This window comes from Ursus arctos, unplaced genomic scaffold (assembly GCF_023065955.2).
Source record: "Ursus arctos isolate Adak ecotype North America unplaced genomic scaffold, UrsArc2.0 scaffold_30, whole genome shotgun sequence".
Taxonomy (NCBI): Eukaryota; Metazoa; Chordata; class Mammalia; order Carnivora; family Ursidae; genus Ursus; species Ursus arctos.
The window spans coordinates 13,147,116-13,168,135 of record NW_026622986.1 but is presented as its reverse complement, the minus strand read 5'-3'; the positions used below and the strand labels follow the sequence as shown (position 1 = coordinate 13,168,135).

At 38.4% G+C, this 21,020-nt stretch overlaps 2 protein-coding genes across 3 annotated transcripts in view; one reads left to right on the top strand and one right to left on the bottom strand.

Moving 5' to 3' along the window:
* Positions 1-7,463, bottom strand: part of YME1L1 (YME1 like 1 ATPase) — a 44,628-nt gene extending 37,165 nt beyond the window's left edge. Inside the window, exon 1 of the mRNA XM_026490263.4 lies at positions 6,402-7,463. Within this exon, the coding sequence (XP_026346048.1) occupies positions 6,402-6,434 (33 nt within the window). The 5' untranslated portion in view covers positions 6,435-7,463. The remainder of the gene's footprint in view (positions 1-6,401) is intronic.
* Positions 7,464-7,498: 35 nt separating this feature from the next.
* Positions 7,499-21,020, top strand: part of MASTL (microtubule associated serine/threonine kinase like) — a 33,221-nt gene continuing 19,699 nt past the window's right edge. For both annotated transcript variants that reach the window (XM_057304713.1, XM_057304712.1), the window contains exons 1-4: positions 7,499-7,758; positions 10,435-10,572; positions 16,831-16,970; positions 17,908-17,996. In XM_057304713.1, coding sequence (XP_057160696.1) covers positions 7,573-7,758; positions 10,435-10,572; positions 16,831-16,970; positions 17,908-17,996 — 553 coding nt within the window. In that variant the 5' untranslated portion in view covers positions 7,499-7,572. The remainder of the gene's footprint in view (positions 7,759-10,434; positions 10,573-16,830; positions 16,971-17,907; positions 17,997-21,020) is intronic.

The window sequence follows — 21,020 nt, the reverse complement described above, 5'->3', positions numbered from 1 at the left end:
GTACCATCCCTTGCTGGCCCTTGTGACTCTGACCTGGACTCAGTCACTTTAAGATAACTTTTGCCCCAATTCCATGATGTATTCCCCATTGCACAAGCCTCATCATGAATATGTATGAGCGCTTAGCATAAAACTTTCCCAATTTTGTTATTCAGGAAAACACCACTTTGGGAAAGATGCCTGGTGTTCTCCTTTACTTGCTGCAAGTAAGACCTTTCCTTTTCCCATTCTTTGGCTTGGCTGTCTTTTGGTTTGTCACCAAGAGACAAATCCAGTTTTCAGTAACAAAATGTTTTTACACAATACTCACAAACTTACATACTTTAGATTTTATTTTTCTCTATCTTATTCATACTGTATCCCACTGCAACAGTAATGCACACACAGTAGATACCAAATAAATATTTGAGTAAATGAATAAATTAAATGGATTCTTACCATACAGGCAAACCTCATTTCATTGTGCTTCACTTTACTGCACTTCACAAATACTGCGTTGTTTATAAACTGAAGGTTTGTGGTAACACTGTATCAAGCAAGTCTTTTGGCACCATTCTTGCAATAGCAATTGCTCACTTTATGTCTCTTTGTCACATTTTGGTAATTCTCACAATATTTCAAACTTTTTCAATATTATTATATCTGTTATGGTTACCTATGATTAGTGATCTTTGACATAAATACTGTAAATGTTTTGGGATGCCATGAACCACACCCATAGAAGGCACTGAGCTCAATAACCTTTGTGTGTGTTCTGACTGCTCCACCAACGGGCCCTTCCCATCCCTCTCCCTCTCCTTGGGCTTCCCCATTCCCTGAGACACAATATCGAAATCAGGGCAATTAATAACCCTACAATGGCATCTAAGTGTTCAAGTGAAAGGAAGAGTCACACATCTCTCACTTTCAATCAAAATCCAGACATAATTAAGCCTGATAAGGAAAGCATGTCAAAAGCCAAAATAGCCTAAAAGCTAGGCCTCTTGTACTTTGCCAAGTTGTAAATGCAAAAAAAAAAAGTTCTTGAAAGAAATTAAAAGTGCTATTCTGGTGAACACACAAATGACAAAAATGCAAAGGGGTCTTCTTGCTGAAAGTTTTAGTGGTCTCGATAGAAGATCAAACCAACCACAACATTCCCTTAAGCCAAAGCCTAATTCAGAGCAAGGCCCTAACTGTACTGAATTCTATGAAGGCTGAGAGAGGTGAAGCAGCTGCAAAAGAAAAGACTGAAGATAACAGAGGTTGGTCTCTGTAATACAAAAGAGCCAAGTGAAGCAGCAAATACTGATACAGAAGCTGCAGCAAATTATCCAGAAGATCTAGATGACACAGATAACTAATGAATAATTACACTAAACAGATTTCAATGTACAAGAAACAGTCTTCTATTCTAAGATGCCATCTAGAACTTTCATAACTAGAGAGGAGAAGTCAATGCCTGGCTTCAAAGCTTTGAAGGACAGGCTGACTCTCTTGTTAGGGACTAATATAGCTGACTTTAAGTTGAAGCCAATTTGAAGCTTATTTACTATTCTGAAAATCCTAGGCCCTTAAGAATAATGTTAAATCTATGCTGCCTCTGCTCTATAAATGGAAAAACAAAGCCTAGTTGACAGGTCATCTCTTTACAATATGATTTACTGAATACTCTAAGCTCCTGTTAAGAGACCTACTGCTCATAAAAAAAATGATTCCTTTCAATATATTACTGCTCACTGACAATGTACTTGGTTACCCAAGAGCTCTGTTGGATGTGTACAACTAGATTAATGTTGCTTTCACATCTGCTAACACAACATCCATTCTTCAGCCCATGGCTCAGAAGCAATTTTGACTCTCAAGTCTTATTATTTAAGAAATACATTTTGTAAAGGCTACAGCTGCCATAGAGCGTGATTCCTCTTATGGATCGGGGCAAAGTAAACTGAAAACATTCTGGAAGGATTCACCATTTCAGATGGCATTAAGAACATCTTCATAAGAAGAGGTCAAAATATCAACATGAACTGGGGTTTGGAAAAAAAAAGATTCCAAACCTCATGGTTGACTTTGATGGGGTTAAGACTTCAGTGGAGGAAGTAACTGTAAACGTGGTGGAAATAGGAAGAGAACTAGAAGTGGACCCTGAAGATGTGAGTGAAGTGCTGCAATCTCACGATCAAACTAACATGGATGAGTTGCTTCTTACGGATGAGCAAAGTGGTTTTTTGTTTTTATTTTAAGATTTTATTTATTTGAGAGAGAGAGTGTGTGTGTGTGTGTCAGCAAGAAAGAGAGAGAGAGGGCACGCACAAGCCGGGAGCAGAGGGAGAAGAAGACTCCCCGCTGAGCAGGAAGCCCAATTTGGGGCTCCATCCCAGGACGCTTAACCAACTGAGCTACCCATGTGCCCCAATAAAGTGGTTTCTTGAGATGGAATCTACTCCTGGAGAAGATGCAGTGAAGATTGTTGAAATGACAACAATGAATTTAGAATATTACATAAACTTAGTTGATCAAGAAGCAGCAGGGTTTGAGAGGATTCAGTCCAATAATGAAAGAAGTTCTACTGAGGGTCAAATGCTATCAAATAGCATCACATCTTACAGAGAAATCATTCATGAAAGGAACAGTCCATCAATATTGCAAACTTACCGTTGTCTTATTTTAAGAAATCGCCACAGACACGCCCAACCTTCAGCAGCCACTACCCTGATCAGTCATCAGCCATCAATTGTGAGGCAAGACCCTCCACCAGCAAAAAAGATTATGACTTGTTGAAAGCACAGATGATGGGGGAGCCTGGGTGGCTCAGTAGGTTAAGTGTGTAACTCCTGATTTCGGCTCAGGTCATGATCTCAGGGTCGGGAGATGGGAGCCTCGTGTGGGGCTCCGCACTCAGCAGGGATTCTGCTTAAGATTCTCTCCCTCTCCTTCTGCCCCCTCCCCCAGCTCGAGTGCATGTGTGCTAACAAAAAATACATCTTAAAAAAAAAAAAAAGCACAGATGATGGTCAGCATTTTTAAACAATAAAGTATTTTTTAATTAAAGTATAACATTGTTTTTAGACACCTAATAGATCATAGTATAGTGCAAACATAACTTTTACATGCACTGGGAAATCCAAAAACTCATTTGTCTCCTGTTATTGTAATACTTGCTTTACTGTGGTAGTCTTGAACCAAATCCACAATATCTTCAAGGCATGCTTGTCTGCCAGGTTTTGTACTATGTGCTTTACTTATATTATCTCATTTAATCCTTAGTACAAGCATAAACATTATTATTCATATTTAATTGATGAAGACAGCAAGAATTTAGACAAGTTCAGTGGCATGTGCAAAGTCACACTCAGCAAGTTAAGTGTATGAACAAAGATTCTAACCAAGATAATCTGATTCCAGATTCCAGTTAGACTTTTCATCCCATAGTTACTGATACAGAAATAAATTTATGATATGTTGTAAAATTTAAAAATTGTTATATGTAAAACTGTATCTTTTTTTAAAAAGTATGCATACACATACGTACAGAGGTAAAAAGTATGAAGGAATATATTCTAAAATATGATGTCTGCACAATGAGATTATGGAGGATTTTTATTTTCTTATCTGTATTTTTCTTTTCGGCATTTTTGGCAATGAGCATATATTATTTTTAGGGTGAGAAAGAATAAGTTCTTTTAAAACTACAGGCATCAAATTATTTTAAGATACGTGTTTCCCGCCTATTTCTTTGAAAAGCTTTATTTCAATTAGCTATAGCTCTTCTCATTCAAAAAAGGTTTTAAGTTACTAAAAGATGGTTTGATCTCTTCTCAATGAAAAAGTTCACCTTTTATATCTTTCCTAACTTCACAGTTTAAATTCAGGCATATTCAATCGATCAACCAACCGGGAATTACAAATGTTTACCACCTTTCACAGCATAAAATGCGTAAGTATCCTATATGAGTCCAGTTAAGCCTGCCTATAGTACACAAAACACCTTCACCATCTCTACCAACATCATGTACCACTAACTCTCCATCCAGCTGATGATAAATTCTCCTAAAATTGAGTCCTCTTGATTTATACTTCTTGAACTTCAATTTTAAAATGTTTAATACTGTTTTCAACAGGCCAAGTCAGACTTCTTTTTCAAACAACTGGTAGGACTCCTCCAGATGTAAGCTAGGATGCAATAGGAAGTTACTCAAGTAAGAGGGCGAAGAGCTCTCAGCAGAAGGAAGGAAAGGCACAAAAGCAGGGAAGGAGTATGTTTTGGTTTGTACAACCAACAGTTCCAGCCAAGGAGACATGATGTTTCACCTGGGAGCCCCCTGCTAGGTGTCTTCCCTGACAGCCCCTTATATGAGCCAGTATGAACTGGATGGGACCTGAGAACTGCACAGAAGCACCTCTGAGTTGTCCTAAAGTTACATTTAGCTCATTATAATACCAAGATATCCTAGAGGCAGAGTTTTCCACCATTTTTCTTCACATACAATGTAGGCACTAGCGTGTTGACATGCCGGGCATGAGTAACTGTACTGAAGTGCTTATATGAACTCCCTGCCCCATCCCCTAATCACTGAGTAAAAGCTTCCCTATACTAATCCCACAGAGAGACAGTGCTTTGAGAGCTGACTCCTTACTTCTAACAAGTAATAAAGTTCTGTTTTCAACACTTTCCTTGGGTTCTGTTCAATTTGATGAATCTCAAGTGGCAAACCCCTTGACTTTAGTTACACGGATACTATCATACTGGTAAATAACATTTTCCTGCAACAGGCTGATCAAACCAGAAACACTTCTTTCCATCATCCTTCATATCCAATCCCTCATTAAATTCTACTCTTTGTACAAAACAAAACCTAACTTATCCTCTTCTTTCCATAACCATTGCCTCCACTTTAGTGGTACATTATCCCCCTTCTGGATTACTGCAATAACATCCTTAACTGAAAACACTTCCACTCTTGCCCTTCTACATTCTCCACAGAAGCCAGAGTGATCTACTGAAAATGTAAATCTGATCATGGCATTCTGTGCTTAAAAACATCCAATGGTTCCCAATACACTTAAAATGAAATCTAAAGTCCCTTATTAGGGGGGCCTGGGTGACTCAGTCAGATACTTCCCACTCAGGTCTTGATCCCAGGGTCTTGGGATGGAGCCCTGCTTCAGGATCCCTGCTCAGTGGGGAGTATGCTTCTCCTCTCCCTCTGTCCGTCCCCCATCAAATAAATAAATAAAATCTTAAAAAAAAAAAAAAACCCTTATTATAACTTCCTGTATGATCTGCCTCAAAGCTTCTCCCCAACCTCATTTCTGTCATCACCCCTGTAATCACTACATTCTAGCCACACTGGCATTATTTTTGTTCCTCCAATCAGCTAAGCTCTCCCTTATCTCAGGACTCCAGATATCCTTGCATATACCTGGGATACCTGCCCACTTCCATTCACTCTTCACCTGGCTAAGATTCCACATTAGTTTTGTCCACCTGGCAGGTACATTACTGATGCCCAATAAATAATACTTCATTTCCGATTATCCAGCCAGCACTAGCAAAAAAACAAAACAAAACAAAAAACCAAGAGACTGGGGTCACACAAAGGAACGTAATTATATGCTGAAACTAAAAAGTATTAAAAATTATTTTGAAATCTGAATGTGTTCAAAAACTGTTTATTTGCAAAATTGAGAACTCTAAAAAAAAATCTATCAAAATATTGCCATCCGAAAAGATTTTTAAATGAACCAAGGACAAAACATTGTCACAAGTGACTACTCCTGAAAGAAGATAATTAAAACCCCGGAACGATTTTTTTCTACCCTATCTTTTGCTTTATGAAAAAATGGGAAAGAGACTAAATAAAAATAGTAACGCAAGCAGTCAATAACTTAAAAATGTTTATTTATTAGTCTTTTCTGGCCGAAAAAAGAAAGAAAGCAAGCAAGCAAGCAAGCAAGCATTCGTGGTAATCACATTATTACAACATGTTTGAGTTAAATTCCATTTAAAAAGGAAAGAAAGAACTGGGTATCCGGGTTGTTATACTAAATCTCTGGAGAGGAGGTAAGATGGAAAGAAAACGTTTCTTGCTCCCTTTACATCTAAGGCAAAGGCGTTTCCATCCCCACTCCGCACCCCCCACCCCAGAATGTCCCGCACTGACCAATGCCTAATGGATTCTCTAGTAAAAATTCCAGGCTATGAACTCGATAAACCAAGACTCCATCATATCGATCTCTGCTACATCGTCCGCCTTTTACTCTCAGCGTAGCCGCTGATCCCTTCTCAACCCTACGACTCACTTGGGGTTGACCGCTTCCCTCCTAGGATCCCAAACAAGAAATAGTTTCTACGAAACGCAAACAGCAAACAGCCACGGACAGGAGGGGCGAATAAAAGGACCGGATGCCAGACTCACCTGGGGCTGCACCGTACTCGACAGCGAAAACATCTCTTCCGGGCCCTCAGCGACCTCGCCCGCCTGCCGAAAGTGCCCCTCTGTCCACGGCTCGGAAGGGAGGTGCTGAGCCCTTCTCTCCTTTTCTTTTCCCCTCTCCCCTAGCCCCTACTCTTCTTAGAAACAGAAAATGGCTTCCCCTTCTTACAGCTGCGGCAACGACAGATAATCTGCCCCGGAAGGCAAGGCTCCAACGCAACACTACTTCCGGAGCAGGTGGGCAACACCACCCGGGGGCATACGTCCGCGCTTCCCCTTTTCCGGGACTGACGTATCTACTACAGCAGCTGAGGTCCCCTGGCCCCCAAACTAGTTGATGTTCATGTTGAATAATGCAAGTGCGGGATCCCCAAACTCTGGCCGTATTTTTTTCTTAAGGAGGAACGGCATCGACCCTGTTAAATTTTTGCACATCTAACTTATTAAATCTTCCATTACATTCTCCTTTTCCGACTGGGCCTTGAGGTACGATAAACTCATTCGCTACAATTTGGTGCTCTTTATCTTCCCCACCATAAATCGAAAATTCTTCCTGTTGGTCCTAATCCGCTTCAGTCAGGCAAGTTACATCCTGTTTATAAGTCAGCTGACAGGGCCAGCCACGGGCTTCCTACTCATCGTTTCTCCACATTCTCTGATTTCCATTAGCCAGACCGAACTGGCTTACATTTCTTGCGAGGGTGCGAGATCGCGAAAGAGTAAAAAACAAACAAAACAAAAGTGAGATGAAAGCAGGATCCCATCAACCTCAATTTCTCAGGAGAAACCTCAATTCTGCGATTGAGACTCAAGTCTGAGTAGCCCCTTCCTCTTGTAGGCCAAAGACTCTGTGCCTCTCCCATTATTACAAATGAAATAATTGGGCTGCGGTCCGCCTTCGAGGAGTCTGTGGTTGGTTGGAGAATTTCCCAAAATCCCCACCCTCACAGCCATTAGGTACCTACGCGCCTACGAACAGGAAGTGACAGGGGCGGGGGTGTTCTGGGCTCCGCGCGGCGACCGCGGCAACGCGGTGACGTCACTAACGACGCACTGCGTGGGCGGGGTCTTACTTTGAACCCAGTTGGCGGGAGTTGTGGCTCGGAAAGGGGCCTTAGCTGATGCTGCAGGTTTTCTTCCGGGCTGCCTTACGATGGAACCCACTGCGGGGAGTGAGAAGGAGAGTGAAGCAGACACGGTGACAGGGGAGTGCGTGAATAGGATCCCGGTGCCAAGACCTCCCTCCATTGAGGAATTCACCATAGTGAAGCCCATTAGCCGTGGCGCCTTTGGAAAGGTGTATCTCGGGCAGAAAGGCGGCAAGTTGTATGCTGTGAAGGTAAGAAGTCGGGGAGTAAAGAAAGGGAAAGAGTCCGGACCTTCGGCCCTCTTTCCTGCCCCCGAATTGGGCAGGCCCCAGGGCCATAAGTGCCTCTATAGTTCTGTGACATGCCTTCTTACTTGGGGTGACTTGAGCGCCGGCAGGCTGGGTGTCTCGCCTCTGCCCCGCCCTTCTTTTCACACAGCCAATGCTTGGGAGACGCCAAGATTTCTAAATCCTTTTTCCCACCTTGACCTTTACCGGGATTAAGTTGGAAACATTAAATTTGAAACAAAGACTAAACTGAAATATATTAGAACGTGTCATCCCTTTATCCTTGCAGCAGTATATATTATTACAAAAGCACTCAAAGAGCTTTCAATGTATTTGAAGCTCTTTGGCCACTCTTGGTCCTCACCCACTCCCATAGTTTCCTATTACTCTTATTTCAGCACTGAGTGAACATGATAAAGGAAAGAAACCAGCAGTCAGAGTGCTGATGCAGTTTCAACTTCCTGTTGGACATTGCTATGTAAATATCCACCAGATATCTTGAAATTATACTTCCCTAACTTTGAGCAGTCCCCTCCAACTAACTGCTTCAACACTGAATCTTTTGTATTCGCTCTCTCCGTTTAATGAAATAACCTTCATCGCTGTCATTCAGGCTAGAAACTTGAGTCATTTTAACTTTCTTCTACTTCATCTGTATAACCAATGTCTCAACTGGTCCTGTCAATTCCGTCTCATATTCCTTCTTATCCCTTCCATTCCATTCCCAAGACTACCCAGATACAGGACTTCATTTTTTCTTTCTTTTGTTTTTTTCTTCCTCCCTCCCTCCCTTCCTTTTTAAAAGTACAAGTCAATTTTTGGTAAATTAAAGATTGGGTAACTATCACCACAATCCAATTTTAGAACATATCCATCACCCTAAAAAGATCTCCTGCCTGTCTGTAGTACCTCCCTCTTAACACCCCTAGCCTCAGGATACCAGCAATCTACTTTCTATAGGTTTGCCTTTTCTCTACATTGCATGTAAATGGAATCATACAATATATACTTTTGTATTTGGGTTTTGTTTTTTGTGTTTTTTTTACCGGACAGTGTTTTTGAGATTCACCAGACCTTAATTGACATACCTAGTCTATTGGGATAAGCCCCTAACTAGAATCGCTAATTTTTTCATCCACTCCTTAGGCTGTGGCTTGCAAGCTAAAGTCCAAACTCCTTAGAAAAGCAATCATAGGACGCCTAGGTGGCTCAGTCAGTTGAGCCGCTGCCTTCGGCTCAGGTCTTGATCCCAGAGTCCCAGGATGGAGCCCCACATCGGGCTCCCTGCTGGGTGGGGAGTCTGCTTCTCCCTCTTCCCCTCACCCCATTTGTGCTCCCTCTTTCTCAAATAAATAATTAAAATCTTAAAAAAAAAAAAAGAAAGAAAGAAAAAAAAATCATACTCCAAGTTTTGGCCTTAAACTTCCACTGTAACTTCCACAAATCCTATGTTCTAGCCACCCCAGACAATTGGCTAGTCCCTGAATGCTGTGTATTTTCTTGCCTCTGAGTTTACGTTTATGCTGGTTCCTCCTTAAGAGCCTGTCTCCCACCCTTCTCTGCTCTTCTCCACCTGTGTTATTTATGTATTAAGGCTCATTTTCGATCCTTTTCAGACCTTCCCTGACCTTTCAGACCCACCCATTGAAATTAATTCTTCCTGCTTCATATGTTCCACCAATGATTTTCTTTTCCTTCTACTATACTTCCTAATCAGTCATTATCAGTTGTTGAAATAAAAACACCAATTCGTTTTTTCAATGAATGTTTGTTGAGTATCCCCTTTGTGTGGAGGGTCTAGGATCCATTGGTGAACAAGACAAACATGCCTTCACAGAGCTTCCAATCTAGTGGAATGATAGGTGAAATCATGTTACATACTGGCTTTGTCAATTTCCCTCAGTTTTGTTATGGAAAGCATATAAGACTGGAATTTATAGTGTATTAATGATTTTATTAAATACTCTAATGAGTCTCTGGAAGAAATATGACTTTTAATCATCCTGACAATTGATTTCAATGTTACTGTTCAGTTTAGTGCTCCAATTTTAATACAGATTATATTACAGTTTTGCTTCTATACCAATTACCTTAAACTCGCAAAGAATAATTTGTTATTTTCTATAAGACAGCATTTGAGACTGTTAACTTTCAGTAGTTTTAACTATTATGATTTTTTTTTCTAGGCAAACTTCCTGTATTCTTCCTCCTTCTAATTCAATTCCCATTCATAAACAATCAGAAGTAAAAGAAAATTTATTAGCTGCTAATTATCTGTGCCTAGGTTCCTGATTATCTGGGGGCTTATTAGGAACAGTATTACCTTTGAATTTGTTATAAGAATAGTAGAATGGAATTTTTTTTCTGCTAGTATGTAGGGCACTAGGGAAGCATTTGTTTACTTCTTTCTCCTTCTCAAAAGGTATGTGATACTTTTGCCACTTGAAGCCAAAATAAGCAGTTCTCTTGAAGAAAGTTTAGTTTTGTTTTACCATATTAGCTGTTTTTCTGACAGTTTCCTGAGGGCAATGACAATGACATCTGTTTTCTCTCTCTGGTTGTTTTCACAAAGGCAACTCTGAAACCTGAGAACACTTTGTAATAAAAAAATAAAATGAGTGTATTGTTATGTTGTCATAGGTTGTCAGAAAAGCAGATATGATCAACAAAAATATGGCACATCAGGTACAAGCTGAGAGAGATGCACTAGCACTAAGCAAAAGTCCTTTCATTGTCCATTTGTACTATTCACTACAATCAGCAAACAATGTCTACTTGGTAAGTAAATAATCTTACTTTTTTTTTTTCGTTTAGCAATCACTGAATTCAGTGACTCAAGAATACAATCGAGGTTGGGTGGGGGTGTGTGGCACTTGGCTTTCTCAGCTGGTACAGCATGCAACTCTTGATCTCAGGGTTGCAAATTCAAGGCCCACATTGGGTGTAGAGATTACTTAAAAATGAATTTTTAAGGGGCGCCTCGGTGGCTCAGTTGGTTAAGCATCTGCCTTCAGCTCAGGTCATGATCCCAGTGCTGGGTTCAAGCCCTGTACTGGGCTCTCTGCTCAGCAGAGAGCCTGCTTCTCCCATTCACTCTGCCTGCTGCTCCCCCTGCTTGTGCTCTCTCTCTCCCTCTTTCTGTCTGTCAAATAAATAAATCAAATCTTTTTTTTAATAAATGAATAAACAATCTTTAAAAAATATATGTTAAAAAAAAAAACCAGGGGCGCCTGGGTGGCACAGCGGTTAAGCGTCTGCCTTCGGCTCAGGGCGTGATCCCAGCGTTCTGGGTTTGAGCCCCACATCGGGCTCCTCCGCTATGAGCCTGCTTCTTCCTCTCCCACTCCCCTGCTTGTGTTCCCTCTCTCGCTGGCTGTCTCTATCTCTGTTGAATAAATAAATAAAATCTTTAAAAAAAAAAAAAAAACAGTCTCTGGGTTTAGAGTACCTGGGTTTGAATTACAAGTTTTGCACTTACTAACTTTATGACTTTGGCCAAGTTCCCGAAACTGTTGTATGGGCCAGGGTTCTCCAGAGAGAAAGAACTGAGAGTGTGTGTGTGTGTGTGTGTGTGTGTGTGTGTGTGTGTAGAGGGTGGGAATTTAAGGAATTGCTCTATGTGATTGTCAGGCTTGGCAAGTCTGAAATCTTGCAAAGTAAGCCAGCAGACTGTAGACCCAGGGAAGAATTGATGTTGTAACTCAGGTCCAAAAGCAGTGTAGAAGCGGAATTCTTTCTTGGGTTGGGGTGGGGGTGGGGGGCATGGAGGACAACATCTTGATCTTTTTCTTGTAATACCTTCAACTGACTGGATGGGGCCCACCCAGATTACGGAGGGTCCTCAGCTTTTACTCAAAGTCTACCTAAATGTTAATTTCATCTAAAACACAACTTCACAGCAACATTTAGGTTCATGTCTCACCAAATCTCTGAGTACTATGAATTAGCCAAATTGATACATAAAATTAACTATCCCACCTCAGTCTCCTCATCTGCAAAATGGAGATAATAATAGTACTACCTCAGAGGTTGTTATGAAATTTTAATAGGTTAATACAAAGCATGTAGAACAGTATCTGGCACATAGTGCTAAAAATATTTGGTAAGTAAAGGACATAACTAGGAATACTATATAAAGTTTGGTGTATAGTAAGGAAAGATACTGCGGAGTGGTGAGTTTGGGGCATGTGGACTTCGAGAGTTGCTTGCTTTTCATTTCTAATGAAGAATTTGAGGGAGCGGGAATTGGTGAGGACATTTTGACTACAAATTCTAGAGATTCTGATTCCTGAGATGGTCTGTGGATTAAATGTTTGGTGTCTCCAGTAGCTTCTGTTCAGTATGGACAAATGGCTTTCATGAATGAATGGGTCTTAGGATATAGATTTTAGACCCTGAATTTATAGTTTACCAACAAAATGCTCATTCCTCTCATAATTTGATTTGCCTTCAGGAGTGTGATCCCTTTATCCTCAATATGCTAAACCTCTCTTGTAAGTCTATGGAACATAATTGTGCGGCACTTCAGCTTTTTGCTACATCAAAAGCTTGAAACTAAACAGAACATGATATCCAGCTTCAAGCTGTACACCTGAAAATTCAGGATAGATTATAAAAATAGTGTCAACTCTAAAACTCTTTTGGTACCTGATGGTTAAATCCATTTCTAGTCTTCCGGTAAATCTGTGAGTATATTTAGACTGACATTAAATGTGGTTTCAAAGATTTAATGGGAAGGCCAGGAAACTTTGGAGAATGAAAAGTTTTTCTAGGATGGTGGTGAACACCTTTTTTGCAGTAAGACTAATTCAGGATCAATAAAAGTTTTTTACACAATTTAAGTACATGAAATGTGATCATGTTATACTTACTGTTCTACATATTTTTTTCCACTTACTGGTGACCTAATCCTTTCTAATGGCTACACAGAATTACGTGGATTTATTTAGGAATTCTGTGATTGTTATAACAAATGCCCTATTAATGAGTTGGTTTGGGGGTTTTTTGCTATTCTAAACAACACTCTGACGAATACCCTACCATGAATTGCAATACTTGGTTGTAATGACCTTCTCTGTGAGAGACAAGACCTGGTAATGCTGTGGGGAAGGATTTTGGAGCAAAGATACAAGTTTGTATTGAGGGAATTCACCCTCAGAACCCCTCAGGACACCCCCTAGGTTCTAAGAAAGCCAGAGACGTGGGTCCACTTTATAGGCTGTTTCACCGTCTGGGAGAGTTGAAAAAAATACAGAGTAGCAGTAAGGTGAAAACCAAATACTATAAGAATAATTGACTTTCCATCTTTTAATCCTGCGGCGAGCCAAATCCGTCCCACTGTTTCTACACAGCCTGTGAGCTGAGAATAGTTTTGGCATTTTTAAAATGTTGAAAAAAATCAAAGGAAGAATATTTTGTGATATGTGAAAATTACATGAAATTTGAATTTCAGTGACTAATAAATTTTATTGGAACACAACCGCATCCTTTTGTTTACTTATTATCTATGGCTGTTCTTGTGTTAAAAACAGAAGAGTGAGACAGTTGCCACACAGACCATACGGCTTGCAAAGCCTAAAATATTTACTATCTGGCTCTTCACGGAAAAAGAAGGAAACATTGATATACTCCATTCCCAAAGAAGGTGGGGGACTATTTAATCACACACTGTATATGAAACAGTATGTAGTAAAGGCATTGGAGAGCGCCAGGAAGAATTAAAGGATTACAAACAATATCCTATTAGTTTCAGGTGTAAATCATAGTGATTCCATATTTTTATACATTATGAAATGATCCCCACAGTAAGTCTAACTGCCATCTGTCACCAAAGTTACTGCAATGTCATCGACTGTATTTCCTGTGCTGTATTTTTCATCCCTGCAACTTATGTATTTTATAACATTTTTTTTTTAGAGGGGGGCAGAGCAGAGGGAGACAGAGAATCTTAAGTAGGCTCCATGCCCAGCACAGAGCCCAACTCGGGACTCGATCTTCCTGAGATCATGACCTGAGCTGAGATCGAGTTGGCTGCTTAACTGACTGAGCCACCCAGGCACCCCCATAACATTTTTATAGAAAGAGAAAAATATTTCATAAGTTCATGCTGAAATTTCCAATTCATTGGGAAATTATAGAATTTTATCCAGCATCTTTGAAAAATATATAACTCATAGGGGCGCCTGGGTAGCTGTCATTAAGTGTCTGCCTTCGGCTCAGGGCGTGATCCCAGGGTCCTGGGATCGAGCCCCACATCGGGCTCCTCTTCCTCTCCCACTCCCCCTGCTTGTGTTCCCTGTCTCGCTGGCTGTCTCTCTCTGTGTCAAATAAATAAATAAAATCTTAAAAGTAAATAAATAAATAAACATCTTCTTTAAAAAAATTGAAGAAAAATATATAACATATAAAAATATTTTGAAAAAATATATTCTTTTACCCTAACCATCTGGGTTCCTAACAGCATTAACATAATTACTCATTTGCTTTAACTTATAACATTATGTATATCTAATATTTTCAAAATAAAAATATCAGTATTGTTTTACTAACACTAAAACAACTAGATTCAATTTAGAATTCTTTTTTTTTTTCGCTGTTCTTTTTGTCTTTGGGACATACTATCAAAATTCTGGTTTTGAAGTCACTTGAAATCATTTTCTGCTTAGTTATGAAACTTGAAATAGTGGGGCGCCTGGGTGGCTCAGTCGTTAAGCGTCTGCCTTCAACTCAGGTCATGATCCCAGGGTCCTGGGTTTGAGCCCCATCAGTCTTCTTGCTCAGTGGGGAGTCTGCTTCTCCCTTTCCCTCTGCCCACCCCCACCCCACCCCCACTCATACTCCTGCATGCACTCTCTCTCTCAAATAAATAAAATCTTTCAAAAAAAAAAAGTATTAGAAGAAAACTGATGTGAATATTTTTATAATCATAAATTGGTGTAGGTCTTACTAGGTACAAAATAAAACATATTTTGACACGAAACACCATTTACACAGTCAAATAACAAGTTTGGAGAAAATATTGTTCAGAAAATACACAAAAGGCTAATTTTACTATTATGTAAACAGATTTTCTACATCGGTAAGAAAGAATTAAATGCCCCAGTAGAAAAATGGGCAAAGAGTAGAAGTGATTCACAGAAGACACATAAAAGACCAAAAATAGGGGCACCTGGCTGTCTCAGTCAGTGGAACATGTGATTCTTGATCTTGGGGTTGTGGGTTTGAGCCCCACATTGGGTGTAGAGATTACTTAATAATAAAATCTTTTTAAAAAATAGTGTAAAGACTCTAAATCTCCCTAAAAGTAAGTAAACATTTAAACAAGTCCATTTTTTCTCAGATTGACAAAGATAAAAAGGATCAATAATTATTGTTGATCCGGATATAAGAAAATAAATATTCTCATGAGCTCAAATACAGTATCTGTTTACTTATTTACCTACTACCGAATTATGAACTCTTTCAGTACAGAGACGCTTTATATTCCCAGTGCTAGCACAGTGTGTATCATAGATTTTGGGCTTAGTAAATGTTTTAATGATTGATCTCATCAACAAACATTGACTAACCTCTATATACCAGGGGGAAACTACTGACCTAAGAGGAAAGAAAGGACTTGTTTTATGAAGTTCTTACTAGGCAGTATTTTATATCTTAAAACTGTACAAATTTTTAGAATAATGACTAGTGCACATAGAAGGAATAGTAGAGCTTTGAAACCACATAGCCATATTGGATTCCGACAAGAATCATCTGTGGTCACATGATGCTAAGATCAGCTCTTGCAAATTTGTTAGGTTATTTACATATTCTCAAAGTATTTACCCCATTAGTTATTAATTACCAAGGGGGTAAAAAAAGTACTTCTTCATTGGAGAAATCTGGAAGTCACCACCTTAGCTAAGTGATCAAAGTCAACATCCCCTGTAATGGAACATCCTGACAGGTGTCTCATCTGGTGGGAGTGTCTCTAAGAAAGAGTCAACATTACTTATTTAGATTTCATGCCAAAAATGCAAACCTGAATTGAATAGTGAGGAAATAATCGGATGTCAGGAAAGACTGCCCCCCTCAAAAGGCAAAAATCTGTCCCAGATTAAAGGAGAATAAAGAGACATGATAACTAAATCCCGTGGGGGTCCTGGCTTGAGGTGGGCGGGAGTCTTATCAAGGACACTTATTTAGATGCTCAGAGACATTTGAATACGAACTATATCAATTAGATAATAGCATTATATTAGTGTTAAGTTCCTTGAATTTTATTATGCTGTAGTTATGTAAGAATATCCTTGTTAGGAGATACACGACAAAGAATTTTGTGGTGACAGGTCATGACCTCTTCAACTTTATTCTCCAGTTATTTTTTTTCTTAAGATTTTATTTATTTGACAGAGAGGCAGTGAGAGAGGGAACACAAGCAGGGGGAATGGGAGAGGGAGAAGCAGGCTTCCCACTGAGCAGGGAGCCCGATGCGGGGCCCAATCCCAGAAAGCTAGGATCATGCCCTGAGCTGAAGGCAGACGCTTAACGACTGAGCCACCCAGGCGCCCCCAATTCTCCAGTTATTTAGCAATAACTTTAAAGCTATAAATATCAGTTCTTAATGTTGCCACATTTTTTAAACTGCTTAGTCAATAAAAATCGTGGGTTTAAGATCTTTATGTTAATAATTGTGTTCCTTTGTTTATTCTGTAACAGTTATGTTATTAACAAACATTTATTTTATATTCATATGTGTGGAGAGGAAGAAAGCAAATGGGCAAAATGCTCACAATGGGTGAATCTAGATGAAGAGTATATGGGACTGTTCTTATACCTTCTCTGTAAGTCTGAATTTTTATTCAGATTAAACAGTTTAAATTCAATTTTAAAAAACTATATGGCAACATGAGCAAACTTGGTATTAATGTGCACCAAGTGAGATCAAGAAAATGTGTCTGTTACAGAACCATGCTAAAAAATATAACTATAGTACTCAATGTTTTTGAAGTAATCATATTGTTTTTATTTTGTAACATTTATACTCCTTTTTGGTAGGTAATGGAATATCTTATTGGTGGAGATGTCAAGTCTCTCCTACATATATATGGTTATTTTGATGAAGAGATGGCCGTGAAATATATTTCTGAAGTAGCTTTGGCTCTAGACTATCTTCACAGACATGGAATCATCCACAGGTAAAGACTGACTTTTCTACAAACTATTACTTAAAAGCACAAATAATCAAATTATGTATTAAATATTTGAGTTTGAAATATTTGCATAATCATTTGCCCATGTATCTGGGTTATCTAAAGTTTGGTAGTAACTTGTGTGAGTTTAGAAATTCCATCAACTTGGGGCTCCTGGATGGCTCAGTCTGTTAAGCATCCGCCTTCAGCTCAGGTCATGATCTCAGGGTCCTGGGATGGAGCTCATTGTCAGGCTCCCTGCTCATCGGGGAGTCTGCTTCTCCCTTCCTCTCTGTCCCTCCCCTGGCTGATGTTCTCTCCCTCTCTCATAAATAAATAAAATCTTTAAAAAAATTAATGAAAGCACTAAGTTAAAAAAAAAAAAGGAGAAATTCCATCAACTCTTCTTTCTTCTCTCCTCCCTGTGTTTTGAATATGTTGCTTTGAGCATGGGTACACCATTTTGTTGTGAAGAATATTGAATCTTTTTTCCACTCCCCTACCGTCATACAAAAGTGCTATATTTTATAATTCCAACTGACTTGCAGTGTTTTTCTCTGTACAAAGAAAGTCATGTTCTAAGTGGCTCTTCTCTATTAAGGCTTAATCTTACCCTCCATGAAAGAGGTAAATATGATTTTGGTGTGGCTTGAGGTTTATTTTATCTAATGAGGTTTATTTGTTGTAATGGACTATCTAATGAATAATGCCAAAGATAATCTAGTATTAAATCAGTTAACTTTCTCGTAGGTTCAAATATACAGAAGATTATTTACTTTCGAGAGTTGTTTTTTGCACTCTCAAAGCCAACAATAAGTACCTTATTTTAGAGAAAATAAATAGGGTTTGATTCTTCTGTAACTTTCTGGGTTTTTCTCTGCTAATTCTAACATCAACATTAGCTCTTTTTTAATTATCTGCTGTTTGTTGTTTATGTGTACAGGGATTTGAAACCAGACAATATGCTTATTTCTAATGAAGGTCATATTAAACTAACAGATTTTGGCCTTTCCAAAGTTACTTTGAATAGAGGTAAGAAAAATAGCAGGTAAGTACCTTTTTAAAAACCCTACAACTATATGCTATTAACTTACACTATTTTGTTAGTTTATAATGCTAAAATTTGATGATTATTTGTTCAAAAAAAGACTAGAAAGATATAATGGTATTTCCTTTCAATTGGAGATGAAAAATGAAAAAAAAAAAGATGAGAAATGAAAATAATCATTCCAAAATCATCAAGGGCACTCAAAGATCTTTGGATTTTCAAAGAGGAACTCACAATTTCTGTTTTTCTGACTTTTTGTCTCTGCTGAAACTGGTTTGACCAATTAAACATCAGTACAATGACTAAAATAACTATAACATGATGAACAGTAATACCTACAGAACTTATTCCCACTGACAGGACCACCACCAAGAACTTGATAAACGAGGGGCAAAGAAACTGAACACAATTCACACACACATACACACACATGTATATGGTAGTCTGTTAATTTCACTACTGGCAATGAAAGCAATGCTAATTTAAAAAATAACAAATGAATCATTTCACAGTGTTAAGCTAGGCAAAATTAAAGAGAGAGAGAGAGAGAACTGAAGATCCAAAATTAATGAGACTGCAAAAGCACGGTTAGTTTTTCCAGAAACATTGTAAATTAGCACAGTGCTTTCCAACGGATATCTACCACTGTGTTTTAAGAAACAAAAGAGTTTAATTCTTTTGACCTACTTACTCTGTCTTGGAATTTATTCTAAAGAAATAGCTCAAGAGAACAAAATACAAGAATAAAATTTTGTAGGAGAATTGTTTCTAATAGGGAGAAACTAGAAATTACTTAAGTTTATCATAGAAACACAGATACTTGAGAGCTTATGGACTTGGTAGCATATTGTATTATCTATTAAAATGGTAGCGGATAGAAATAAATGAACAGGAGACCACAAAATTGGGCTTATAAATTATAAACCACGGGATTATAATTATTTGAAAATAAATACAGATCTATAATTCTTTATCTGCAAGTACAAATTTCAAAAAGTTTTGAATACCTAAGGTTTTTCATTTAGTTTGATAAAATCTGACCTGAGCTGATGTGGGCTATTTACGGTTTTTACTAATCCCATGTCACATAACTACTTAGATTCTTCACAGCAGTAATAATAATATTTGAGTACAGGTGGCTAGATGAGATGCCACTAGGGATGTTCCTTACTATACAGTATACTGGATATTTACTCAAAGAAAACAAAAATACTGATTTGAAAGGATAATGTACATCCTTATGTTGATTGCAGCAGTATTTCCAATAATCGTGATAAGGAAGCAACAACCCAAGTGTCCATCAATAGATGAATGGATAAAGAAGATATGGCGTGTGCACACGTGCACACACACACACGAGATTATTACTCAGCCATAAAAAAGAATGAGGTCTTGCCATATGTGACAACATGGACAGACCTAGAGGGTATTATGCTAAGTGAAACAAGTCAGAAAGACAAGTACCATAAGACTTCACTTCTATCATGGAATCTAAAAAACAAAGCAGACAAACAAAAAAAGTGGAGACAGACCCATTAATACAGAGAACAAACTTGTGGGGGAGAAGAAGCAAAAGGGCGAAATGGGTGAAAGGGAGTGAGAGACACAGGATTCCATTTATGGAATGAATAAGTCATGGGGATGTAAACTACAGGATAGCGAATATAGATAATAATATTGTAACAGTATTGTATGGTGACAGACGGTAGCTACACTTGTGGTGAGCACAGCATAACGTACAGAGTTGTTGAATCACTAGGTTGTGCACCTGAAACTAACGTAAAATTGTGTGTCATACCTCAATTAAAAAAAAAAAAAACCCTAAAAAACCCACTATATATTTATCACATTACCTTTCTAAAATCTAAATATTTTCTAATTGTGAGGCAAATCTAACTCCCTGGGTTTTAGATAAGATATTGGAAAAAGTCATAAATCAGATAAATTTTGTGTTATGGTGATATAACAGTTTAATATTTTTTATTTTATTTTTTTCCTATCTGATGATTTATTTAAAATTTGGCTTCTGGGTCACCTGGGTGGCTCAGTCTCTTAAGCACCTGCCTTCCACTCGGGTCATGATCCCGGGGTCATGGGATAGAGCCCCAAGTTGGGCTCCCTGCTCAGTGGGGAGTCTGCTTCTTCCTCTGCCCCTCTCCCTGCTCCTGCTCTCTCTCCCTGTCTCTCCCTCTCTCTCTGTCAAGTAAACAAATAAAATTTTAAAAAAATAAATAAATAAAATAAAATAAAATAAAATAAAATAAAATAAAATAAAATAAAATTTGGCTCCCATGGGGAACCTGGCTGGCTCAGCTGGTAGAGCATGCAACTCTTGATCTCGGGGTCATGTGTTCAATTCCCACACTAAGTAGGTAGCTTACATAAAAAATAAAAATAATAAAAATAAATAAAATATAGTTTGCCTCCCAAATCATTCTACATTTATATTAGTATACATAGTTAGGACAAACATCTTTTAAGTATACAGATTCTGAATTTGGTTTTTCTTTTTTTTTTTTTCAATAGTGCTAAATAATTCATTATATAAAATTTACCATTTTTAAAAAGTGTACAGTTCAGTAGTATTAACTATATCCACATTGTTGTGCAACAGATCTCTAAAACTTTTTCATCTTGCAAAACTGAAACACTATACCCTGATTTCCCCTCCTCCCAGCCACAATTCTATTTTCTGTATCTGTGAGTTTGAGTACTTTAGGTACCTCATATAAGTAGAATCATAGAGTGTTTGTCGTTTTGTGATCGACTTATATCACTTAGCTTAATGTCCTCAAGATTCATCCATATTGCAGCATGTAACAGGATTTCCTTCTTTTTAAAGGCTGAGTAACATTCCATTATACATATCTATGCCACTTTTTTTATTCATTTGTGTGTCAGTAGACATTTGGGTTGCTTCTACCGCCTGGCTATTGTGAATAGCGCAATGAACGTGAGTGTATAAATATCTCTTAGAGACCCTTACATACCCAGTAGTGGAATGCCTG